Genomic DNA, 27,667 nt, shown 5'->3' with positions numbered 1-27,667 from the left:
CATCCAGATTGTTTGTACAGTTGTCTGTACAGTTTGTGAGTGATATATAGAGCTGGGTGTGTGTGGTGTTGTGAATAAATGGACTGTAGAGAGTTATGTGTGAGTTAGTGGTGGTGTTGTTATGGTGTGAGTGCGCTGTTTTCACTGTTACCATTAGAAACAGCTGCATTTATAAACCTTACCCACAATCCTCTGCGGCCCTCATAACAACACTCAGCCGGAGGGGCTAGGATCTGTAATTTAGCGAAGTCGCTCTGTTTCAGCTGGAATACGGTAATTACTGCGGTTTAAGATCTGATCCTGACTTTAATCAAGACTATTAAATCTATCGTAGCTCCTCAATACACCCGCTCACTCTGAGTTAGCCTGGCTTTCTTCTTATCTTAGCTTTAACAGCAGCAGCAGCGCTGGGCTAGCTCTGCTCTTCACTGTGTTTATATTAGATAAGCTAACAGCATTAGCCAGCAACTGAACTCATATCACAACTCTCACATCTCAACTCTTTACTCTCTCATTTAACTAGTGTATCTAACTAACGTTTCTGTATTTACTTTAGATAACTAGCTAAATAAGCTACTTAGCTAACTAGCTTACACATAAACACGGAACGTTAATGCTAGATACTTAAATGAGCTTAGCGGAGCTTAGCTAAACTACCTTGGCTGTCGTTAGCTTCGTTAGCTTCTGAGGCTAACAGCTGTTTTAGTAGGTTAGTTTTCTTCCACTGATTAAAGCTAGAACCTGACTTAAATTAGCTAGCTAGCTTGCTAACTTTCAAAATGATTAAATCTACGTATGTTACCTAGTTAGCTGCTTGCTAACACAACTGACTCCTTATAATGACCACTTCTAAACAAATAGCTAGCTAACTAACTAGATAACTAGTTAGCGCTTGGCTGTCGTTAGCTTCTGAGGCTAACAGCTGTTTTGGTAGGTTAGTTTTCTGTCACTGGCTAAAGCTAGAACTTAATTAAAGTTACCTAGGTTAGCTTGCTAGTTTCTAAAAGTATTAAATCCATTTATTCAAGTTAATTGTTTTGTAAACAGCTAACCTAGCCAGCTGCAAGCTGACACAGCTGAATAGGCTCCGTGTAAATAAATAGGCTGTCGTTATCTTCTGAGGCTAACAGCTGTTTTGGTCGGGTAGTTTTCTTCCCCTGGCTAAAACTAGAATTTAATTTAAGTTAGATTAGCTTGCTAGCTTCTAAGTGTGGGCAATATGGCCCTAAAATATCATCATGATATTTCATAGTAAAAAATAAAATCTAAAATACACTACTGCAACAAAATAAAAAATAAACGTTATTATTGCATACGATATGATATGGCACACCCCTTACTGACATACTAAACATACAATAAATTTATCAGATGTCATAATACTAATACTGCACACCATATATATATTCATATATAAATGATTGAAGTAAAAAAAAATGATACTGAACAAATATAGTCTCTAGTAAGGGTGTGCCACATCATATTACACGCAATAAAAGCGGCAACATTTTTTAATATTGTGAACAATATTATACCCTGAAATATCGTGCCATATCACCCACCCCTAATTATCACATCAGGGTACTACTCTTTTGCTGTTTTTAGCAAAATAAAAATAAACACTGTTTTCATTTCCCATTATATATCTTCTGGAGACAGATTATATCTTTCCAGCATCATTTATTTTACTTTTAATCCTGGATAAATGGAGTTGTTTGCAGTGCATTATTTAGTATCATGACATTCTGGATCATTGACTTCTGTTAAAAATCTGACAAAATTCTTGTATTTTTAAATATCTTAGTTAGTGGTGTGCCATATTATTTCATATGCAATGGTAAAATTTAATTTTCGTTTTGTTGCGCTAGTGTATTCTTGAAAATGTTTTTTATTTTAATTCAGTGTTTTGTTATATCGCCAAGAGTATCGCTATTGCGGAAATACCATGATTTTATGGCATATCGCCCACCCCTAGTGTCTAGTAGATATATCCTGACAAATGAAAACAGTGTGAATTTTCCTTTTGCTGAAAACAGCAAATAAGTAGTAACCTAATGTGATAATTTGGGTACGGCTCAATATTTTAGGGTATAATATCAATATTTTAAAAATGTTGGGGATATTCTTGCGTACGATACAATATGGCACACCACAACTAGCTTCCAAAATTATTAAATAATTATAATAATATTAAAGAAAGTGTTATTGTTGAGTATGTGTAATGTCTTGGCTGTTGTTAGCTTCAGAGGCTAACAGCTGTTTTGCTGTGTGTGCTTTTTTCTGCATTTAAAGATAGATGTAAGCTAGTAAGCTAAAACACTAACTAACCTAGCAAGTTTTCCTCCCCACTGGCTAAAGCTAGAAACCAATTTAATTTAGTTTTCTAGCTTTAAAAATGAATAAATTCCTGTATTAAGGGGAGCATAATTGTAATTACATAGATAGACTCAGTGTAAACAAGTGGGTTAGCTACGGCCTGTGGAAAATTCTTTAGCCAGAAAGTTCACATTTGTAAATGATCTAAAACAGAGAAAGAATGGTGAGGTTAATAATTTCTGCTTTGTGGAATAAACTTTGTGACTTTGGTGTGTATACAGTACTACGGAACTACAATTAGAGCCCTGTGGAACTCCCAACACATTTGCTAAACCAATACACAGGCAAGCTCCACACAGTTGGTGAAGAGCCATTGGCAAAATAAATAATATATATGACGTTTGGAAGCCAAATCTAACTGTTTATAAGTTTGTGTGTGTGTGTGCCATGTGTGCTCCTGTGAGTTGTCATGTACATGGCAGTTGTAATTTGATCATGAGTGGCACATAGTCGTAAAACTTTGAGAACCACTTGCAAATTCAATAATTCTTTAGAGAACTTAAGATTCCATAAAGGATGTATGTGTAGTTTGTGTAAATGCATCAATAAAGACAATAAATGTGTGGGTTTGTAAAGGCCGTCTATGTTTTAATTTAATTTAATAATGTTTTGCTCTTTTCTGAACCTCTGCAGCCATGGACCAAGATTACGAGAGTCGGCTACTACGACAGATCAATATACAGAACGACAACGCCAGCCCTGTTGTGAGTCTGTGCTTCATCTTGATTTTCTGAAGACACTTATGTACTTAAATGCACTGTTTTCATCGGGTGATCATTGATTTCAAGACCGCTGCCTCTGCCATAGAGGTATTGAGTGCAGAGGAGGCTAAATGCCAAGGCCATCAGTGTTGCCACATGTAAAAAGGGGTAACAATCAAGCAAATGTTTCCATGAATGGAAGAAAATCTTTGAAATGGTATTTTGGTAGGATTAAGTGTGTGTTGCTTTTGTAATCAATTAATCAGATTTTATTCCTAAAGCACTTATCTGACAAATAAAATTTAAATTCTAAGTGCTAAGTCAAATTTATAAGTGCTTTATAAGTGATTGACACAAGAAAAAATGAAAGGTTAATAATTTCTATTTAAAAAGACAAAGATGGGTAGTTAAAAAAAGAAATACTGGAAATTATGAAAAAAATAAAATAAAAATTATGCTAAATATTAAGATATCCCAGATTATCTGTTGCCTTCTTGTAGTTATGCAAATCAGAACAAACCCTTTGCTATTGTGACTTCAAATGGCTTTTTCAGTCGAGTTGAGAGAAACTAAAAATATTAAACTTTAAATGGAAATGTGCCTAAAAGTAGAATTTTGATTAAAAGACAAAAACTAAAAAAAATGATAGAAATAACATGAATAGTAATACAAACAATACAGATGAACTTTTAAAATAAAGCGTTATGTTTAGTAAAGAACATAAAACAATTCTTTTTACAATTATTAAGTATAAAATAAATAAGTGTAGATACAAATAATTGAAACATTACCATGTTAATAGAATATTAGGTATTGCTTGTAAGACTTTTCCAGACATAATAGCTGTTATGGGAGTTATGATTCAGTATATTGTAATATATATTACAATATTAATTATACACCATTAAGAATCTATACTGTATGTTTGATTTACACCATACTGCAAAAAACTAATATTGTGATTTTGCAGTATGTTGAATGATTTATCAAAGAAGTATAAGTTTTCTTATTCCCCTGCCTGTTCAGCATAATATATACTACTTAGTGATTATTTTTAAATTTTTTTTTTTCATTTTGTTTCACCTTTTTCTCCTCAATTTGGAAAGCCAAACTACCCTGCTTACTACTAATCACTAGCAATGTTCCAAACACTAGGAGGGTAAAGGCTCGCACATACCTTTTCTGATACATGTGAACTTAGATGCTAATGCAACAATACTGAGTTGCCAGTGCACTGGGGAGGGGAGCGTGCCATCTATCCACCCAGAGCGAGAGTGTGACCAATTTCTCTCTCTCAGACTTTGGCTGCTGATGGCAAACAGCCTGATCTGAAATTCGGACTTGTGATCCTAATGTCATAGTGGCAGCTAGACCACCGGGAGCCCCCATTTACTTATTGATATATTAATGTGGCAGTGTCTACTTTAATATTTTATTAGTCATTTTGCTCTGAGCCTTTCTCATTCTGGTTTAAATTCCTTTCATCTTTTAAACCTTTGTATATAAAGTGTTTTCAGGAATTATCTGATGGATCGAACAGAAAGGAAAATCAATGAAATGTGCAGTTAATTTATTCTCCTGCTCCCCTGTACTGCAACCAAAATAAATTTTAGCAAGTGAAATGATCTAATTACAAGGCAATTTTTTTTACTCTGATAAGCATTGTCAGTGTAAGAGTTACTAATTTTAGAAATACTATCTCATTCAGTCTTACTTAGAATTTATCGTTATTTTATTTATTTGAACTCAAAATAAGCACAAAAAGTCACTAGTCAAATTATTCTGATATTTATGTACACATTTAAGCCAGAAAATTAGGGATTTTTGCTTGATTTAAGTCATAACTCATATTGAGATTTTGTGATTGCTTATTTTAAGAGATCTTACCAAGAAACATTTGCTCATCCCACTGGCAGATATTTTTTTGCCAAATTTAAGCATATGTGTCTCAAAATCTATTTATTTTTGTCTAGTCTTTGCTATTTGATTTTTTGCATTGTGTTTGAAAACACAATGCATTGAATGTACACAATTTTCTAATGTTTTTTCCTGCAGAAGTTGACGCCCACCAACTCGCCCTTGTCCTCACCAAGCAAGCATGGAGATCGCTTCATACCGTCCCGTGCTGGAGCCAACTGGAGTGTCAACTTCCACCGCATAAACGTAAGCCTGCAAACCTACAGCTGCTGAAATCAGGCTTATACAATCATGTTTCTGTGCAGAGGGTGGCTTTGTTCAGTTTTGTAGGAAACTGTGTTGTATATTGTCAGAAATCACATAACCAAGTTGATTTAAGATTTCTTAATTCACTGCCTGAAACAAGCATGGTTATGTCTTACAGAAATATATCTTACAGCTTATGCTGACTGGATTAGCCTTGTTGTGCCATTGCAAAAATGAATGCTCAAGGTTTAGAATTTTTTATATTTCTGCATAAATGTGACCTAAAAATCTTAAAGGTAGACCTGCTAATTGATTTGTTGAGAAAAATGATCCAATATTACATATCTAGGAGTGGCAAACGTATGTGATCCTTTGTTTTTTGTTTTTGGTGTCCCCCTTGTGCAGCAATAACTGCAGCTAAACATTTCCAGTAACTGTTGATTAGACCTGTACACTGGCTTTGATGAATTTTAGCCCATTCTATCAGAGGATCATGACTTTGACTGGGCTCCATTGTCTTTCTGCATAACCTGTGTTTTCTTGTGATTCAGCTCACAGACAGATATTTTCTTTCAGATTTTTCTGGTATCATTTGGAATTTATTGTTCTGTTAATGATTGCATGCCATCCTGACCCATGATACTACCACCACCATGTTTCACAGATGGAATAAGAATTTTACACTGGAATGCAATGTTTTCCTTTCTTCAAACATTTTCATTTAAACTAAAAAGATATATTTTGGTCTCATCCATTTGGAAAGCATTGTTTCCATAGCCTCTTAGCTTAGATTTTTGTTTTACTAAACTGCAGACAGATTGTTCTTTTTGGAGAACAGCAGCGTTTGTTTCCTTTTAATCCTGCTATGCACACCACTGTAGTTCGATTTTCTCTTGATGGTGGACTCCTAAACATTAGCATTATGTGAAATGTCTAGTTGTGGTCTCTAGTATGAATGAATGCCATGTGAGCTGCACCGCTCTCCCCACAGCAGGATTTCCACCCTCTTCCAGCCGCTCTCCCCGCGGCATTGATAATGTCTCTTTTAGCTAAACTAACGCTACTGAACTCTTGCCTCAGACTTGGTAATTCGATGCTTGCGCAGTTTTACCACGTCAAAGCCCCAGAGTCCGCTCTATATTATAAAATACGTTGCAAACTGCGCCTGATTTGACTGATGTTCTGTCGAGTTCTGCTACCTTGTCAAACCGTGCTTCCCTAGTGTATATTTAAGGTCTCCGTAAAACACAGAATCAACCGGAGATCCGATTTGAACATATAGTAACTTACACAAGATAGCTAACGTTAACTAGCTGGTGTAATCAGAGCTGCAAGCTCTTTAGCTGACGAGACAGTGTCTGCTCTACTGCAGCCCGGCTTCAGCTCTGCATGTGGGTGCTTCTGAGCCAAGGTGGGCGAGGCCATGAACTCACGGGTTGATTTAGACACAGAACATCTGTCTGATCAACTCGTTTTTCTAAGGATTTTCTTTTACTAGCTACTGCAGACAATGGAGGTTAATGAACACCTATGGTATTTCATAAAGAACAAGAAAAAGTGGATTTTAGCAGAAGTAGAACAGAAGGTTCAGAGTTTTCTTTAATAAATACACAAGCAAGGTTAATATTTGTGTCTTATTTGTTTGCTTTGGTTCTCATTTTTTGGACTTAGAATATAGAAATATAGAAAATTCTTTAGTTTTTGGTAAACTTTTGCTTTAAGAGCTCTTTGAATACCTGCCAGTTTTGCTAATGTACATAAGATGTGTCTTTTTTTATTTAATGCAGGTTTAATCTTTTTATTTTTAGGAAAATGAAAAGTCATACAGTCAAAACAGAAAGACGAAAGATGGCACGTCGGACAACAGCAAAGGTGAACAGTCTTTTTCAACTGGTTGGATCCTTGTTGCCATCCTGCATATCCAAAATATTTTTTATCTCTGTTTTTGAAGCTTTTCACTTAGTCACATAACTATAAATCTTGATTTCATATAGATGAGTAGACCTGAAGAAATGGTCCTAAATATTATACAATTTGAATATGCAGTGTTTATTTCAGTTTGTTTATTGAGTTTTAGAAAAAATACACAGTCAAATACAGCAGATATCTGAAACAAATACAGTTCCAGTCAAAAGTAGGGACACACCTTGAATTCAGTGTTTTTATTGTTTACAATTGTTCTGCATTGTAGATTAATACCAAAGCCACCCAAACTATGAACAAAACATATGAAATAATTCAGTAAACAAAAAGGTGTTAAACCAAAATATGTTTTATATTTTACATTCTCCAAAGTAGCACCTCTTACTTAGATGACCGCTTTATATATCTTGGCTGGATTTTCTCAGTTTAATGAGGTAGAATCATCTGAAATGTAGGCTTTCAGTTAACAGCTGTGCTGAACATATCAAGAGTTACTTGAAAATACTTACAAATGACTTGAATTTCTCCTCTTAATGTGTTTGAGAGCATCAGTAGTAAAGTTGTGAAGAGGTAGAGTTACAGGTATACAGTGAATAGATCTATTTGAGTAATATTCTAATACATATGATGGCAAGAACTTCTCAACTAAGTAAAGAAAAAAAATACTTCCTTCATATAAAATAACAAAAAAACAAAAACATGTTGGACTTAGGATAAAGGTTCCATTACATTAACCCTTTAAGGCCTGTATTAAACCAACAGTGACCTCTAGTGGATTTCGTTAACCTAACATACCCTCTGCTGATTGGTAGAGAGGATCGCCATCACGCTCTCTAATAAGATAAAGGGGTTTAAATGTGCTCTACCAAATAATTGATCTGAACATTAAAGGGTTAAAATTGATTTTACGTAAAGCTGTGTGTGTGTGCGCATATTGAACAGCACTGAACAGCCTGTTTAATATGAACCTGTTCTTTGCTCAAAAACATTCAAACAACGCCTCCCTTATGGCAGCCTGGTAACTATGACAACTGGGCGCCAGTTTGCCTCCAGTGCACTCGTTCACCCCTTCCTGTCCTTCTGTTTGTTGATCTATCTCTTCTTCTCTCCTTCTCTCCCTTCTGGGTTTCTGTCTGTCGTTTGGATTCTTTACCCCCTTTTTGATTCCTCTTTCTTTTTTTTTTCTTGGTTTTGTGTTCTTTCCTTATTTTCTATCTTACACTCTCTCTCTCTCTTGCTGTCTTTTTCTTTCTTTCTTTCTTTCTTTCTTTCTTTCTTTCTTTCTTTCTATCCCCCCTCTCTTTCTGTACATCTTTTTATTTAATTTCTCTCTTTTCCTCTCTTCCCGTCTCTCTCTCCTCTCTTCCTCACTCTCTCACACTCCCTCCCCCTCTCTCTCTCTCTCTCTCTCTCTCTTTTTCTCTCGCTCTCTGTCTCCTTTTCTGTCTATCTCGTTCTTTTTTTCTCCCTCTTGCTTCCACTTTTATCTCTCACACCTATTTTTTTGTTTTGTTTTATTTCTTCATATTTCTTGATTTTGTGCCCCCTCTTTCTTTCTTTCTTTCTTTCTTTCTTTCTTTCTTTCTTTCTTTCTTTCTTTCTTTCTTTCTTTCTTTCTTTCTTTCTTTCTTTCTTTCTTTCTTTCTTTCTCTCTCTTCCTTTCCCTCTCTCTGTCTTACACTGTCCCTCTCTCTCTCTCCTTTCCTGTCTATCTCTTTTTTCCTTTTTCCCTCCCTCTTATTTCCTCTCTTATCTCCCTTTCTCATACTCGCTATTTCGTTCCCGCTGTCACCTATTTTTTTTGTTTTATTTCTTCTTATTTCTTGATTTTGTGCCCTTTCTTTCTTTCTTTCTTTCTTTCTTTCTTTCTTTCTTTCTTTCCCTCTCCCTGTTTCTTTCTTCCTCTCTCTTTTCTGCTTTTTCTTTGTGTCCCACTCTATCTATTCTTCCACCTATATTTTCAAAGTTATTCTAATTTCTAAATTATTTCTTGATTTTGTTACATTCTTAGGAAAATTAAATCTCTCTCTCTCTCTCTCTCTCTCTCTCTCTCTCTCCGTTTCTCTCTCTCTCAGACGGCCTGGCTTACTCGGCTCTGCTGAAGAACGAGTTGTTGGGAGCGGGTATTGAGAAGGTGCAGGATCCTCAGACTGAGGACCGGCGGTTGCAGCCGTCCACTCCAGAGAAGAGGAGTCTGTTTAGTGTGAGTGAACACCGAGGGCATCCTATGCCATCAAATCTCATCTCATCCCTTCAGAAACGCATATGAATACCTTGATTGGTTCATGTCTAACAAGAAGCAACTATTTTTTTAAATTAAAGAAGTGAATAAACAACAGATAATAAAAATGTAATGAATATCCAGCATTTAATGTCGCTGCACCGCCCACACAGGTACGCTGTATTGTAGGTAAGGCACCCAAACATTGTGGTTTTGAAAATTTGCCTCTGCAGTATCCTCTATATGCTCTCCCACTCCCCCACTCCCACTCGTGCCATCTGCTTTGTCCAACTTCTGCACGAAGGACATGGCACAAGAGGAGCTGTGGAGTGGGCGGCTTCTGAATGGCCTTGGATGCGTGTTTGTGTGAATGGAGGTAACATACTGCTAAAGATGACCATTCAGTAAACTAAATAAAAATGTCTGCCTAACTATAAAACCAGTGATTACTGATCAAATTATCTGTATCCTTAGGTCCAGCAGTTTTTCAGATTGTCAGATTAAGATCTGTATCAATAAAACAAGGCAAAAAAGGTGCTTTAACCAACAGCTTTTTAAGGTGCAACCATAAATGTAAAATGCTTCTTCATTAAAAATTGTGCAGCAGAAAATTCAGATTCTTTGTTTAATTAAAAACTTGAGCTGAAATGCTTTGGCTTAATTACATTTATTTGTAATGTTGCACCATCTGATCTGTATATCCACATAAAAAAAAAAACAAACATATCTATTTTTATTTTTTCTCTTTTTGACATAACGTGAGTTATGGGCTAAAGCAACTTAACTATATGTTCAACGTCATTGATTTAGGAAATATGTTTATGTGCAAATCAAAACCATGCACTACCACACTAAGTAGTGTGTAAAGAAATATTGCACCACTGATAGAAGTGAGATCATATGTTGTGAGTAAAGTGTAGATGCAGCTGCAGTCTGAATTCTTTCATATCTCTTCAGATTCTGATAAAGATGAAACCGAAACTTCATGTGAAACAATGCAGTTTAGTGCATGCACAGCAGTTACACAGTTCAGACAGTGATATGTCACATTTAAAAGTTTGTCTAAAGGTTTTAATGAGTATCAGATTTGGGCTCATTTGACCTGCTGCATCTGACTGGTTATATGTAGTTTCCCCATTTTATTATTTGTTTTTTTTTATTGATTTTATTTGTGTCTCTGACTGGTATTAAACAAGGTTTTTAAAGTATTGATTTAAATTTGTTTATACCTGCAGATAAAATTAGAAATGTTTGGCTTGGGATGCAGGCATGGGTTTGCAAAAATACATTTTACCATTAAATCATTAACTGAACTACTAGTGCATCTCAAAAAATTTGAATATCATTAAAAGTTACTTTATTTCAGTAATTTAGTCATTTAATTTATAATATATTATATAGATGTATTAAAAACAGAGTGACCATTTTACTTGTTTATTTCTTTTATTGTTAGTGATTATGGTTTACAGCCAATGAAAACCCAAAAATCAGTATCTCATAAAATTACAGTATTATATAAGACCAATTGGTACTTTGGCAGTTTGGGCAGTGTACCAAGTCCTGCTGGAAAATAAAATCTTCATCCTTTTAAAAGTTGTCAGCATATAATCTCATTTTCTGAGATACTGATTTTTGAGTTTTGTCATTGGCTGTAAGCCATAATCATCAACAATAAAAGAAATAAAACTTAAAAACTTAAAATAGATCACTCGGTGTGTAATGTATCTATATAATATATAAGTTTCACATTCAAAACTGAATTAGTGACATAAAGTGACTTGGTATTTAATGGTATTCAATTTTATTTAGATGCACTAGTACATATTTTCGTGCACCAATGATAAAATCATTCAGACTTACAACCAGTTTAAGATTTAAGTACAAATATGAATACTTCATTTCAGGTACAGGGATGAAATCATATAAAACAGCAGGTATTTATAATGCTAAAGAGATTATGATTAAAAAAACATTTTAATATGTGTATTTCTTGTGTTTGTATTTGTTTTTTTATTATTTAAGTATTAAAGTACTGAATGAATGCATTATGATGCACAATTAAAACATTCTATACTGACTATGCTATAATCACAAGGTTATAAACAAGGTCAGCCCTGCAGCACACAGCTGCCGTTATTGTAATTGGTTCACAGACTCCTTTTGTGTGTGTTTTTCATTTGCAGTATTCTCTGAGTGCCAAGCGCTCACTTCCAGATGACGGCAACAGCATATCCCCTTATTCTTTATCACCCGTCAGCAGTAACAGGTGAGATTTACAGATATTATAAGTTCTCTTTGAATCACAGTGATTAGCTATGTACCTCAGCCTCCTCCAGCCATTTCTGCTTTTCTGCTCATCACATTCAAGCTATCCTCAGCGTCCTCTGCTTTATCTCTTCTCTCTTTCAGTCAGAAGCTGTTGCGCTCTCCACGGAAGCCAATGCGCAAGATCTCAAAGATCCCGTTTAAGGTGCTGGATGCTCCTGAGCTGCAGGACGATTTCTACCTCAACCTGGTGGACTGGTCCTCCTTAAATGTGCTTAGCGTCGGACTCGGGACCTGTGTGTACCTGTGGAGTGCTTGTACCAGTCAGGTGTGTGTGCTGAAGGGCTAAAGTGATTATTTAATATAATTAACAATGTTGATTTTAAAAAATCTGTCAGCTCCAAATTTCACCATTGACTTATCATTCATTTGTAAGAGTAACACATTACACAAAGTGTTGGGGACTTAATGGGCTCGTTCACACAATTTACATTTAACTTGGTCTGTGTCTCCAAAAGTGCCCAAACACCACAGATTGTTTCATACTTATTAAATATCAGAAAATTTCTGGGCATTTAAATGGCCTTTAAATCCAACGTTGAGTAATAAAAAAAAAAATATTAGATTAGTCGACTACTGAATTAATCATTAGTTGTTGCCTGGAAAAATGAGACCACTTAAAATTATATTTTTCCTTGATTTTACCAAATTGACAACCTCTGGAATATAATCAAGAGGAAGATGGATGATCACAAGCCATCAAACCAAACTGAACTGCTTAAATCTTTGCACCAGGAGTAAAGGCATAAAGTTATCCAAAAGCAGTGTGTAAGACTGGTGGAGGTGAACATGATGCCAAGATGCATAAAACTGTGATTAAAAACCAGGTTTGTTCCACCAAATATTGATTTCTGAACTCTCAAAACTTTATGAATATGAACTTGTTTTCTTTGCATTATTAAGGACCTAAATGCCCTGCATCTTTATTGTTATTTCAGCCCATGTTCATTTTTTGCAAATAAATGCTCTAAATGACGATATTTTTATTTGGAATTTGGGAGAAATTGTTGTCAACAATGTTCATTTTACTCAAACATATACCTACAATAACTAGCAAGTGAAATGGCAACATGAGTCTTTATTCCAAACACTGGAGAGGTTTACATCTCCCCATATGCACAAAACAGATTGACATACAATTGCAAGCAACAACAAGTGTTGCTCTGTAGCTGATCAATAAAATATGTACGTTTTAATGTCTAAAATGCCCGTCTCCACTACGCTAATGGTGGTGGTAAATTACCCAGCTGTGATTAGCAACCCCACTGAAGCTCATTAATTACCTGCCTTCATGGCTGCAGTACACTGTTTGCATGCCATTGTCTATGCCAGTCAGGTGTGTCTGCTGAAGGGCTGCAATAATAATAATCAGATTATTTGACTGCCTTTTTGTTGGGTTTTGTAATGTTTTGTAATATTTTCTTCCTCTGTGTCTGCAGGTGACTAGATTGTGTGATCTGTCGGTAGAAGGTGACTCAGTGACGTCAGTTGGCTGGTCAGAGAGGGTGAGCATGCTTGCTTTTTCTAAGTTTATTTAGATTTTTCTTCTCTAAATGTAGTGTTTTTCAGCCCTGATGTAGCATGAGGCAGTAATTATTCATATTTTGACTGTAATATTTTTTTCAAGACTCCAAATGCTAAATTCACCAACCTGTACAGCAGCATTCAGATTTAAGTTGAGCTGAATTAGAGCATCAATCTCAAGTTATAAATGTAAATATACAGCTCTAAGAGACCACCAAATGATGAGTTTCTTTGATTTTACCAAATTAAAAACCTCTGGAATATTATCAAGAGGAAGATATCAAACCAAACTGAACTGCTTGAATTTTTACACCAGTAGTGGCATAAATGGGTGTTATCCAAAAGCAGTGTGTAAGGCTGGTGGAGGAGAACATGATGCCAAGATGTATGAAAACTGTGATTAGAAACCAGGGTTATTCCACCAAATATTGATTTCTGAACTCTTAAAACTTTATGAATATGAACTTTTTTTTTTTTTTGCATTATTTAAGGGTTCTGAAAGCTCTGCATATTTTTTGTAATTTCAGTCATTTCTCATTTTCTGCAAATAAATGCTCTAAATGACAATATTTTTATTTGGTATTTGGGAGAAATGTTGTCTGTAGTTTATAGAATAAAACAACAATGTACATTTTACTCAAACATAAACCTGTAAATCAAAACAAAATCAGAGAAACTGAATTAGAAACTGAAGTGGTCTCTTAATTTTTTTCAGAGCTGTAAATGTGCCACATCTGTTCCAAATTCACCCTTTACAGTGTCCTTGAGGTCCCTGGCACTGTATTCACATGTTATCAACTTTAGTAAGAGTATGGACTATGGAAGATGAAAGCGGTGCACCCTGTGGTTTGTCTCTCAGCGATTTTCATTTGCAGTTTCTGTTAATCAGGAAAGGAGAACTATTGCTGTTAATCTGCCAGTAATTAAATGTTTCACATTGTACAGCGCTCCATTCAGCTCATTATGTTCACCAAGGACAGAGCGGCAGATCTCAGTACATCAGCCACAAAAACCTTCTTTTTGACAGTATTAGAATACATAATACGGACAAAGTAATCCAAAGAAAGCTTGTCTCAGTATAAATAATGTCAGGGAGGTAAGCTGTGTGTGCATTGTTGCTATTGCAATTCAATAGATTTGTTCCTGCACATTAAAAAATAATTATGTCTTGTATGTTTCATCATGTAATTAAGTCTGATATTAGCAGCATTAACGCAGCGTCTGCTTTGGATGCAGTGCTCTTGTTCGTGGCTGGCCCGAGACTGTGAGTGATAGCTGGTCTTAACAGCTTTTTAGTGTAAAGTGAGATCTGCATTGAATGTTGTGGTATATATATTAATCATATTAAACTCTTAATGCTAGTTGTTTCTTGTATTTTGGTAGGGATAAAGTAATAGCTGTGTAATGGATCTTTTATTTTCATATTTTCTTTATTTTTTTTGTGGTAAAGTTTTGTTACTGTTTAGCTTAGACAAGAAATGAAAAAGCACAGTAGTTAGTTTATTAATGTACACTGTACGTATATTCAGTGTTTGGTCTTTTTTGGACTATACGGCGCACCCGATTATAAGGCGCACCATCAATTAATATCTATTTTCAGGTCTGTTTTCTTACATAAGGCACTCTGAATTATAAGACGCATTATCATTAAACATCTATATTCGGGTCTATTTTCATACATAAGGTGCATCGGATTAAAAGGTGCATTAATCGACACTAGTTAGGATGCCTACATCAAAGTGAGCAAGGGTGTCGCCATGTTTCCCTTCTAATGTGGAAGCTGGGGGAAGCGCCTAAGTAAACAAAAGTGTAATTCTTTAAAAAAATAATAATAATTTCAAAGTCAAAGATTTCAAAGATTTCTCTCCTGAAAACTATTTATTTGGGTGAGTAAAGTGCTTTTGTTTATTTACATACAGTAAGCTTAGGTTACCAATGTTATGGGTAAGTATTAAGTAAAGTTTTTCTAGCAATAAGGCTGGGTGCAGCAGCATTAGCATTAGCATTAGCCACTAACAGCAATGCTAGCGGGACTTTAATGTGCTAGACTGAGAAACCCTGAGTGTTCCCCAGTGTAACACAGCAAGCACACAGACTACAGTCTGACATACTCACCTTTTAAATGGCAAAAAAGCTAGCGCTGCACTTAGCGGCTAATGCTAATACTACTGCACCCAGCCTCGGTGCTGGAGAAACTTCATTGAATACTCACCCTTATAACGCTGTTTTTCAGTAGAGTGGATTTACCACTTCTTAATACCTGACTGGTAAAATTCATACATAAGGTGCACTGACGATTTTTGGGAAAATAAAAGGATTTTAAGTGCTGAAAATACTGTATTTGCTTTTGACCAATAGTAGTGCAGTTGGAGTAACTGTTAAAGTAGCAGTCCATATTATTTAGTTTCTAAACTAAAACCAGAAACATTTCTGAGTGGAGAAGAATATGGATAAAATATTGTGTTTACTGGTACCAGTGTGCTGGAACAACCGTCCCTGCTAAGCCTAATAATATATTCATTCTAAAAACTGGGATATGAGGTCGCTTTTCGCGGGAGTTCTTCTTCTGGCCACATCACGTGTCTTTACATACTTGCGTCACACGTACAGCCTCTGAAAGAAGATTAGGCTTAGTTTTACTAAACGCAAGCTGCTGGTGGAGTAATGGAGACTTCAGAAGAGGAATCTCAGCGCTCAGTAGCTCATTCACTCATAGTAAAACCAAAGTGTGTAGTTGAAGTGAAGTTTTTGACTGAGCGCGCTCTCTCTCTCTCTGACTGAACATAACCTGGAATCGGATTCATCCGCTCTGAAAGGAGACCGCATCTCGCAACAGCCCGTGTCTGCTTAGCTGCTTCCTGGATTGAAGAACAGCAGCTGGTAGCAGTTCCTACTCAAAGCGTTTTGCTTTGAAAGAGTTTTCCCACTCAAATTGATATCCGCCCACCAACACGCCTACATTTAACCATCTTTCTACACATATTAATGCATTTTTTAAGGAGGCCAAAATGTCCTTGAGAAAGCAGCTTCATTCAGCCAATGAAAGGCCTGATAAATAGCCAGCGACTGAGCCAGTGAAGCAGCAAAGTTAAGAGCTGGGAAAGCTTTAAACTGTGCAGAGCAAAGCGTTTCTGCATGAGCAGGACTGGGAAACACTGAGGGTGCCTCATCCTGATTAGGAATGCACCAAATGTTTGGCAGGATTCTGTCAAATAAGCAAAAAGACTGACTAATTTATACAGAACAATGACTCATTTATTTTAGCCAGTACTGCAGTGTTTCCTCCAGGACAGCAGTGGCTGCACGTTACTGGATTCTGGGGAAAAAAAAAAAATCAGAATTTGCTTAGAATTAAAAACAGACAGGCTTGTTTGACTCATTATCTTCCCAGCAAGTAAGCACTCAGCTTTAGATAAAGTTTACTAACCAGAGCTAGGCAATTTATTACAACCACTAGCAGCACTGGGCAGTTTACCGTTTCATCCAGTATAAAACTGGTATACATGTTTCACATACCCAATACTGCTAGGGCTGTTGAACAGCACCGGCAAAGAAGCATACTGATACAGCTCGCTAGCCTGTTAACATAATAAGTTAACACACTGGAGTAATGGTAGCTTTGGCAGAATTGGTAGAAAAATAAGAACAGCACTTATCTGAGGAGCTTCTGTTGCTGTTTCTTGCAACGAGTGTTTATTAGAGGAAAATAGGAAAACAACAGCAAACAGCAATTATTCACTCAGAAAGAGACAAATGGAATTGCGCAATCGATACACAGCTTAGAAAAAGTTCCTCTCGTCCCAACTAGGTGTTGCATTCTGTTTGGTTTTGGCCCAAATGTTAGTTTGGTGCTTTACTATAATGGAATGGGCTGTGTTTTAATAGGCTGCTCTGCTTTGTTTCAGGGAAACTTGGTGGCAGTGGGCACTCATAAGGGCTTTGTGCAGATTTGGGACGCAGCTGCAGGAAAGAAACTCTCTGTATTAGAGGGTCACACGGCCAGAGTAGGTAAGTACACGGCCATCTGGAGCTCTCCTGGGCTGCTTTCACTCCTAACATGCGGCCCTCTATTCTCACAAAAAATCCCATCATAAAATATTATTTTAGTATTGTTAACAGTATTATAAATCTGTATGTATGTCTGTATGGAAACTGTGTGTAGAGCGCACTGCCTTTTTTCTTTCCAATATGATTTTTTTTTTCTCGATTTTAAAGTTTAAGTGGACAAGGGTGTCGCCATGTTTTCCTGACCTAATCAGAGTATGGTTGCCTACACAGGACAAATGCTATGTCATTATACACTACTGGGAGCCACTGGATGCCATAGGCATAGTGCAGAAACGCCATGTGTCCAATAGGTGGCACAGGCAAAAATGCGGTCCCACAAATAAGCCAAGCATTTTGAAAATACGCATTTTTAAACACATTATCAGCCACCAAAATCGTGTTAGAATTTGTTAATATTAAAATAAAGCTTTGGTTTATAATTTGGTAAAAAAAATTTGGTTTATAATTACAGTAAGCTTAGATTTCCAATGTTTTGACTGAAATGGCTGATAATTGGGGCCACCACACTAACTTGTTTGATTTTTTCAGGTGTGAAAAGGGGCTTAGGATACAATTGAGACCCTGGTGATTACTGTATCCGCTGTAACTGTAGATTAACCTTTATTTCTAATCAGAAATAGAAGGAATCTGAGTAAAGTCTATGAGTTACACTCATTCTGCTCAATCAATGAGTTACACTCGTTCTGCTGTGGGACACTTCAACTCTTTAAAGGGAATAGGACTCTTCCAGGGAGGTTGTTGACCGAGTGCCCTTAATTGCCTCTGTTCCTCTGTAATTCTGCCTCTATACAATCAATGTGAGTTTTTCCTGTGTTTGCTGCCCTTTCTCAGGCGCGCTGGCGTGGAACGTTGACCAGCTGTCCTCGGGCAGCCGGGACCGGCTGATTTTACAGAGAGATATCCGCGCCCCTCCACAGCAGTCCGAGCGCAAGCTCCTGGGACACCGACAGGAGGTCTGCGGCCTCAAATGGAGCACGGACCACCAGCTTCTCGCTTCTGGAGGGAACGACAACAAGGTAACACATCACGTTTTGGACTTGTTTCAAATAAAAAGGTAGCACAAATATGGATACACCAAAGTGATATTGGCAGCCATTAAGACACAGGCACACAATGCACTTTGTTCCTGCACAGTAGATGGGGCTCTCATATACTTGTGCTTGCCACTAGGGGTGTGCCGTGTCGTATCGTACATAATATCGGCAACATTTTTAAATATCATGAACGATATTATACCCTGAAATATTGTGCCCCATCACCCACCTTTAATTATCACATCAGAATACTTCTTTATTACTGTTTTCAGCAAAAGAATAATGCACACTGTTCTCATTTCCCATTATGTTTGTACTAAAGAGAGATTATATCTGTCCAGTATCATTTATATTACTTTAATTCTGGATATATGGAGATATTTGGAGTGCATTATTAGTATAATGACATTCTGGATGATGGACTTCTGTCACAAATCTGATAAAATTCTTGAATGTTTTAATGTCTCAGTAAGGGGTGTGCCATATCATATCATATATGCAATAATAAAATGTCATTTTCATTTTGTTGCAGTAGTGTATTCTTGAAATTCTTTTTTTTTTGTTTTTTTTAGTTTTTTTAATTCAGTTTTGCAATATCGCCAAAAGTATCGCAATCGTGAAAAGACCATGAAATATCATGGTATTATTTTAGGGCCATATCGCCCAGCCCTACTTGCCACCAACAAAGAACAGATAAGAAGAACAGAACAACATGACTGGCTAAAAAAGTGCTTTCATTTATTTAAAGCCCCAGGTAGGAGTTCCTTGATTTTTGATCTTTTTAAAGAAGTAAAATTACAGCTTGAAACTCACTGCGGCGCTGCATTGAGGTGTAATAGTAGGAATACCGGTCCTTTCGTGTCTGTGCCGGAGCTCAAACCAGACTCTGTAAGTTTTCCGAGGTGGCTGTGACCAACACTCGCGAGAACTGCGACCTGCTTTCCGACCTTTAGTTCTAACATTTCTACAAGGACTACTGGTTCATTCTTTACAAACTAACATACAGACACTCTGGCAGAAGCTGGAAAGAGACTGACTATGTCTGTGAAAGCCAGAAAACGAGAAAGAGAAACTAATCCGCCTGAAACATTTATTACACTTTGCAACTGTAGGGGGAGCCCACGAGCACAAAATCTCAATCCTACCTAGTGGAGCTTTAATTTCACCTATGTAATCAATAATGTTGGTAAAAAGCAAGACTGCATTACAAGGAGCAGGATTTTTTGATACTGTAGCAGAGGGGCTGAGAAAAAGGTTTTCCAGTAATTTGTCCATATACCAGTAGTTCCATCAATGCAAACTTGGCTCTTCTTTTCCTTTTAACCCTAGAATGCTAACGCCGGGTGATTTTCACCCACACAATTTGTTCATGGGATTTTCATTGTGTTGCTGCTGTCTGAGTTGCATGTTATCTTGGGGAGCTTCAGGGCTCATTGATGTCATTAATGTTATGGTTGATTCCATCCTAATTTTAACGTTAGTGTTCTAGGATTAAAATGTTTGTTTTGTACTGTCAATAAAATCTATGCATATATATTATAAATATGTATGTTAAATGTTTATTTACAAGCGATGTTTCAGCCATTTGTATTGATCATCTGTCTCCGTCTCTTCCTATGACTTTAGCTGCTGGTGTGGAATCACTCCAGCGTCTCTCCCATGCAGCAGTACACAGAGCACTTGGCGGCTGTGAAGGCCATCGCCTGGTCGCCGCACCAGCACGGTCTGCTGGCCTCCGGTGGGGGAACGGCCGACCGCTGCATTCGCTTCTGGAACACGCTGACTGGTCAGCCTCTACAGTCCACAGACACCGGCTCACAGGTCTGCAACCTGGCCTGGTCCAAACACACCAACGAACTGGTACGTACAGCTCTCCAGCGCCACACTATTACTGAGTTCCTATCATTTTCTATAATATTTATATATTATGTATAAATATATATAATATAGAACTTGTATTTTATAAAACGTAACTGAAAAAGAGTCTTCATTACATTTTTTCTATGGTATTTCTCCTACGGTTCCTAAGGTGCCGCTGAGTGCTGAAGATTGTGCCCCAATCTTGTTCAAATAAAAACATATTAAAGTTAAGCTTAGTAAAATAAAAGGGAATTTCAGTTAGGAATGTCAAGTATAAAGAAAAGGTTACGGTTTACTTCTTTTCCATCATTTGAAAGTGAAACCTTTTAAAATATAATAAATAAATAATAATAATAATAATAATAATATATATTTTTTTATTCTAAAAAGGGTTGCAACATAAAAAAAAGAGAGAGAGAAAGTTTGGTTAAAAAAGGTTGAAATCTTTGGACAAAACATAATAAAAAATAAACAGATTGATGACGAATACAAACACTAAACATGTTTTTTTTTTATTAATATTAATTATTTTGCCCCTTCTTACACCATTAAATAAGTTAAATAGATTAAGTGTATTTTTGTCTTGACTTTCAGAGAGAAACCGTTTCAACACTACAATTTGAAAATATTTACTAAACACTAAATTACTAAATTAGTGCTATTTACACATTTTTATGTCCCAGCAGACATTGAATTTTCAGCTCTGTACATTTACATTAGCAGTGCTGTTCTAATCATAAATGTATTAACTGAGCAGTGCTATGTTACTCGTAAATTTACTGCTGCAGTGCTATTTTAGTCATACGTTTACCTGAGCAGTGAAATTTCTGTCATACCGTAAGCTTATTAGTGCTATTTCAGTTGTAAATTTACTTCAGCAGTGCTATTTTAGTTACACATTTACCTCAGCAGTGATATTTTAGTCATACACTTACCTCAACAGTGGATTTTTTGTCATACGTTTATCATATTAGTGCTATTTTATTCATATATTTTCCTCAGCAGTGAGATTTTAGTCAGATATTTGCCTCAGCAGTGATATTTTGTCATATATTTAGCCCATTAGTGTTACTGTACCTCAGCAGTGAAATTTTAGTCATCAGTTTACCTCAGCAGTGCTATTCTAATCATTAGTTTACCGCAGCAGGGCTGTTTTTGTCATACATGTAGTTCATTGGTGCTTTCTTTTTTATTTGTGTTCACAGGTCAGCACACATGGATATTCTCAAAATCAGATCCTGGTTTGGAAATATCCCTCCCTCACTCAGGTGGCCAAGCTCACAGGACATTCCTACAGAGTGTTATACCTGGTAAAAACACCTGCACACTGTCATTACAGTTTTTTTTTAGGTTGAAAGGGATGTTTTGATAAGTGCTGGTAGCTTATAATCCTGATTTGTTGCAGCAGACATGATCCGACGCATCTCTTTACACTGCTTTGTTATGAATTCCTGTCTATATGTCCAAATGTTTGTATAAACGACACCTAATGAATGCAGCACTCAGCTGTGTCAAGTCTTGACCTTATAGAAGAGAAGCATTGCCAATAGAATAGGGCCCTCTGCTCTTGTGGCTGAATCAGATCTTTACAGCAATGCTCCAAAATGTAGTAGACAGTATTCCCCGCACAAAGTAAAGACAGTTACTCCATCAAAAGCAGGATGATCTAAATTATTTTTTTTATTATTTTTTTTTTATCTCAATAGTTTTTATCCATAAAGTGTATTTTAGCGAGTGCAGCTGAGTTCTGATTTTAGTTCTGAGGTGTTGCAATGTCTCCTGCAGGCCATGTCACCAGATGGAGAGGCGATAGTCACGGGAGCAGGAGATGAAACTCTGCGCTTCTGGAACGTCTTCAGCAAAACCAGATCCACCAAGGTAAAATTAGCCATACGAAAATGCATAGACACACAATGAGGCCTCTCTAATATATGATAAGTGTACATTCTTATAAAATGGGTACAATAATATTTACAATCAGAGTAGATAGGGGTCTGACGTGCCACGGATAATCCTGTAATAATCAAGGTTTGTCGTTAATTTTTTATTTTTTTCATACAGGACGTCATGTGGCATGATTTATTGCATAGTTAAAGATATAATATTCTATCTAAATCTCGATGCTGAGCTGCAGTGGACAGAAAGACGAAGCCACCGTTTGTCACATTCTGAGTAGAGAAAAATCACACACGTGCCCGAAAAAACTTCACCAAATGTTGGGACTCGAAAAACTTCGTCTCCAAAAAATTTTGGGACCCGAAAACACTTCTTCACCAAAACATTTTGGGACCCGGAAAATTCTCGCCTCCAAAAAAATTTGGGACACAAAAAAATTTAGTCTCTAAAAATGCACATTTTGACTTCCCTCTACCATTTACTGAAGCAGGTGGAGAAAATAGTTTCAGTAAACAACTGCAGCGATATGTCCAATCAGTGCTACACATTTACATTGGCATCAGACTAATGTTTCATGTGTCATGAAATATGGGCTGTCATCTAATATTTTTCGTCATAGTTGTATTAACAAAATAAACACTGATATGATATGATCTCAGAAAATTAGATTATTATATAAGACCAGTTGGTATTTTTGGCAGTGTGGGCGGTGTGCTAAGTCCTGTTGGAAAATGAAATCCGCATCTCTGTAAATGAAATGTAAAATTTACTGATGGTCAGTGATGGTTTGGAGAGACATGCTGATCATCTGCTGGTGTTGATCCACTGTGTTTTATTATCAAGACTAAAGTCAGTGCAGTTTTGTTTTCACACAAAATCTTACAGCACTTAATGCTTCCCTCTGCTACTGACAACTTTTATGGAGATGCAGATTTTATTTTCCAGCAGGACTTGGCACACTGCCCACACTGCCTAAAGTACAAATTGGTCTTATATAATATTCTAATTTCTGAGATGCTGATTTTTTGTTTTTTTTATTGGCTGTAAGCCATAATCATCAACAATAAAAGAAATAAACACTTAAAATAGACCACTCCGTGTATAATATATAAGTTTCATTTTTTAAACTGACCTACTTAAATAAAGTATCGTTTTTTTGGGATGCACCTGTAAGTAATGCCTGAAATTCAGTATTTATAAGACACTTTTCACTGGGAGTAGTCTGGCTCAGCTCTGTACAACATCGCATCTTCCTCACAAGCAGCTCCCAACAAGCTGTGCTTATCGGGTTATAAATAATCTAGACTTCATGAAATGAAGTTGTCAGCTTTCCTGATCGTGTTCAGTATACGCAAATCATCTGTTGCAGAGCTCTTACTTCAGCCACAGTGCTGCATGGTGCTGCCTTGTGCTACAGTACCTTACTGTCTCTCTATATAATGTAGTATCCTGATGAGAACAGACTCAAGGCTAGATCAGGAATTTCTGCATACTGCTGAAATACTGCTTTAAAATACTGAAAATCTCCTCTTTTTTTCCTCTCTCTCTCCTGTAGGAATCCATATCCGTTTTGAACCTGTTCACGAGGATCCGGTAATATTTGCATGCATTCGGAAGTGCTAACATTTTTTCAGGACTCCTGTGAGGAATAAAACACTGATTCTGATCACCATGACGACCTGTGTGACTGACAGACACTAGACCACGCCCCTTCTCTGTGGTGCGGCTCTCTGAAAGGAGCTCCGGGTGGAGAGGGGGGTCGTTTATATATAAAGGGGCAGGGTTCCCCCTTTTATTATACGTTAAAGAGGATCAGATGCATAACTGCCAAATAAGCAACGTGTGAATGTTTGTTAAAGGGTCTGTTTAAGGTTTTTTTTCCACCATTGTGCTTTTTCTAAACCTGTTATTTTACACCGCCTCTGCCATCTCCAGTCTGCGGTGACGAGCTTTGTGCCCTTTAGCCTTAAACTGCAGTGCTGCGTTCACCTCTGGGGGGTCAGTGCCAGGCCTTCCAACGTCACAGCTCTGATTTTTCTTTCTTTGTTGTTGTGTGGTTGTTTTTTTTAATATTATTATTATAATTTTGTTTTGAATTAGGCCCCTTTTGTAATCTTGCTTGATTTATTGATTGTTTTTATTTAAAAAAAAGGTATCATAGGTTTTTAAAAAATGAGTTAAAATTATTATTAATCATAGTGTTGTAGTCTAGACCACAAGAACCAAGTCTAGTCCAAGTCAAGACTGAGGCTTTTAGGCCCAATCCCATTTCACCCCTTGGCTCTCCTACTTTACTCCTACTCCTTGTTTTGGAGTGTAACTCTTCCCCTTGGAACAGAGTTAACTTTAACTAGAGAAAGGGGTATTTTATGTCTACAGAAAGGAAGAAAATCATGTAGAAATGATTTATTATTGTCCATTGCTTAATTCATCTGTGATGAGAAGCTGAAATTAGCTTTAATTAGCTTTTATTCTATTTTTTCCGTTCCACCTTAAAAGCTGCAGCTTCTGCCCTCTATTGCACCATTTAAGGTGGAACGGTAGAGTTAGATAAGCTAGCTAACTACTGAGGCAAACTAGTAGCGATTTTTTTATGCTTGTTATGAAGATTTCAACCATAAAACATTGAAGCTACGCATTTAACTGTGGTAAAATAGTGCTAATCATCACTTTTAACAAGAAAAATACTTTTACATTTGTGTTTTTCTTACCAGTGATTCTCATACCCCTTCGTTTAAAGCGTGCATCTGAAAAATCTGTGTATGAAGGGCAAACAAGCCCCTATCCATTCCCCTAACCTACCCCTCCAGCCTAACAAGAATCAGGACAAGGGCTAGGGCCAACGGGTGAAATGGGATTGGGCCTGATCTAGTCAGAGTCAAGACCAAGACTAGCAGTGGCAGAGATTGGGACACGGCCGAGACCAGATTAGAATATTTTTTCATAATATAAAAGTAAAGGAAGGAAAGGAGAAAAAAAATCTATATATATATATACATTAAATAATATATAGCCTAAAATAATGTCTATTAATATAGTCTGCATTCATTCGAGTACAACACTAGTTTTTCCGAGGTTTTTTTTTTTATTATTATGGTGTTTTTGTTACAAATCAAATCAACAGAGCGCAAATCTCTTCTTAATATTCTTAATAATGTCCATAACGCACAACGAAGCACCGAATATAATGTTTCCTAAACCACTGTTTATTTTTATTTTTTTTTACTCCAGCTAACAAAAAAAGACTGATTTCTGTGGTATAAAACATTTAGTCATTGGCTCATGTTTTACTCCAGCTTCTCGTTTTTATTTGTTGTACTTTTTTAAAATGCTTTTTCTTTTATTTGTACTTCTTTTTAATGTTTTTTGTAAATCTCGTCTCGTCTTGTTGGGGTGTGTTGTTTGAATGTCACGCTCGGACCGTGTGAATGAATGGTATTTATTTGGTTTGCGAGATTGTGTTGAGACTGTGCTTGAGCGGACGTTTTATTACATGTAGGTTGGAATATGAACACTTGCCTTTATGTGTTTTATGTACAATTTTCAAACCAATCCGAGACAGCAGCCATGTCTGAACAGCTTCTAGAATGTTCAGAATACACAAGAAAAAGAAGAACAATTACTGTTTTCTTACCGAGGAGAGTCAATAAAGTAAGTGTTTCATGTTTAATGTGTGTCTCACTGTGTCTTCCATTCCTGGGTCAGTCCTGATGAGAGCCAGTTCCATCATAACATTTTAATGCGTTAATTTTTACCGAGCCCATATGACCTTCAGCCTAGTTTTAATTTAACAACCTGTGATACAATCTAAACACGCTAAATGTAGCGACCGCATTAAATGATTTTATTAAAGAGCCTGATATACCACCACCCCCTGCCCTCTGAATGATTGCTGGTTCAAATACCGGATCATGCTGGTTGCCATCAGCAGCCAGAGTCTGAGAGAGCACAATTGGCATTGCTCTCTCTGGGTCGTATACATGAGTGTAAGAGTATACATGCTCAGAGCAACAGAGGTAGCTCTTGGTCTTCCTTTTCTAGGGCGGTCCTGATGAGAGCCAGTTTCATCATAAAGTTTTGGATGGTCTTTGCGACTGCACTCGGGAGCACAAAATGTATTTTTTTTTTCTTGAGTTGAGAAGTTCTTGCTGTAATCTGGATTAAAACGTTACTCAAATATTCACTATATACCAACTCTACCTCTTAACAACTTTACAACTGATGCTCTCCAACACTTTAAGAGGCAAGAAATTCAAGTAATTAACTCTTTACAAGTTCAGCACAGCTGTTAACTGAAAGCTGAACATTCTAGGTGACTCTACTTCATAAAGCTGACTGAGAAAATCCAGACAAGATGTACAAAACTGTCATCTAAACAAGAGGTGCTACTTTAAAAAATCTTAAATATAAAGCAGTGTAAGTACAAGTGTTCTGGTTTGTTTAACACTTTTTTTTTTGTTTACTATATAATTCTGTATGTTTTTTTTCATAGTTTGGATGTATATTTCATATATAATAATCTCATATATGTACAGGTACAGTCCCTTCCAAAACTACAGGAACAGTGAGACTGATCCCTTTATTTCTACTTTAGATTAAAAATTGGATAAACATGAGACCAATGATTAAAATTTCAGTTATTATTTCCCGATACACATTTCAGAAGATTCAGCACCTTCTGTTTGAACCCACACATTTTTCTTGTGAACAGTATAAAATGTTACAGCACGAACCTCGAGTGTATTATTGTGATTATACCACAGTTCCATTATCACTGTTTGTTGAAAGATTTAAAGAGTTAAAGAGGACAAGAAAATATGATCTGTTTGGTTATAAAAACTCTGCCAGTTAATAGTTCCATTACTGCTCTGTTTGTAGCTGCGCTGTTTGGTTTGTAAGCGCTGCATCTTTGCCAAGTTACCTGTACATGGAGAGCTTCAGTTATAGTGCATTACCGGCTGATAACGGCACTCAAAACTCTTCTCAGCCAATCACATTGTAGGGTTGGAACTAACTGTGGTACAATAATAACACACACCCGATCATCACGTTTCAGTACTTTTGCTCATAAGAAAAATGGGTGGGTGCAGACAGAAGGCAATATCTTTTGAACACTGTTTCAGTACTTTTGGAGGAGACTGTATTACATTTCTTAAAGGGTTTTATTCTATACTATTACTCAAAATTCATTAGTAAACTAGTTAGTATTCGCAATTTGTACACGACTGGGACCGACCCTACATTATACAGCACCCGCATCACTTCACTGATGAGGAAAAATTGACGGGTAATTGTTTATAATCGTAGGCGTGTAATTTTGTTTTTTTTTCAAATTTGTTCGGAAAACTTGAATGGAATTCTGCCGAAAGTGCATCTATAAAGGAAAGCATCTGTGATTATTTAATCTTTACGATACTGTCCGAAACTACCCCACCAACCCCTCGCTCTACCCCCCTTACCGCACCATTCCCTTCATCTCATCAAACAACAAATCAAGTACTGCTCTCTCCCAATCTTCCATTCGGCATTTAGCATTCATGAAGCTCGTTCATTTTCCTCACAATTCCGCTGAGAGA

At 36.7% G+C, this 27,667-nt stretch overlaps 1 protein-coding gene across 1 annotated transcript; it reads left to right on the top strand.

Moving 5' to 3' along the window:
• Positions 1 to 173: 173 nt before the first annotated feature.
• LOC103047033 (fizzy-related protein homolog) lies at positions 174 to 25,761 on the top strand. Its single transcript, XM_007237611.4, has 14 exons — positions 174 to 273; positions 3,010 to 3,080; positions 5,133 to 5,240; positions 7,049 to 7,112; positions 9,239 to 9,366; positions 11,568 to 11,650; positions 11,794 to 11,977; positions 13,149 to 13,214; positions 17,139 to 17,241; positions 18,133 to 18,317; positions 19,962 to 20,195; positions 21,401 to 21,505; positions 21,981 to 22,073; positions 23,647 to 25,761. Exons 2-14 carry the CDS (start codon positions 3,012 to 3,014, stop codon positions 23,686 to 23,688), a joined length of 1,464 nt encoding a protein of 487 aa, XP_007237673.1. The 5' UTR covers positions 174 to 273; positions 3,010 to 3,011; the 3' UTR covers positions 23,689 to 25,761.
• The last annotated feature ends 1,906 nt before the right edge of the window (positions 25,762 to 27,667 follow it).

Source organism: Astyanax mexicanus, chromosome 4 (assembly GCF_023375975.1).
Source record: "Astyanax mexicanus isolate ESR-SI-001 chromosome 4, AstMex3_surface, whole genome shotgun sequence".
Lineage (NCBI taxonomy): Eukaryota > Metazoa > Chordata > Actinopteri > Characiformes > Acestrorhamphidae > Astyanax > Astyanax mexicanus.
Note: the sequence above shows the minus strand (reverse complement) of the source record. Positions and strands in the feature narration are given on the sequence as shown.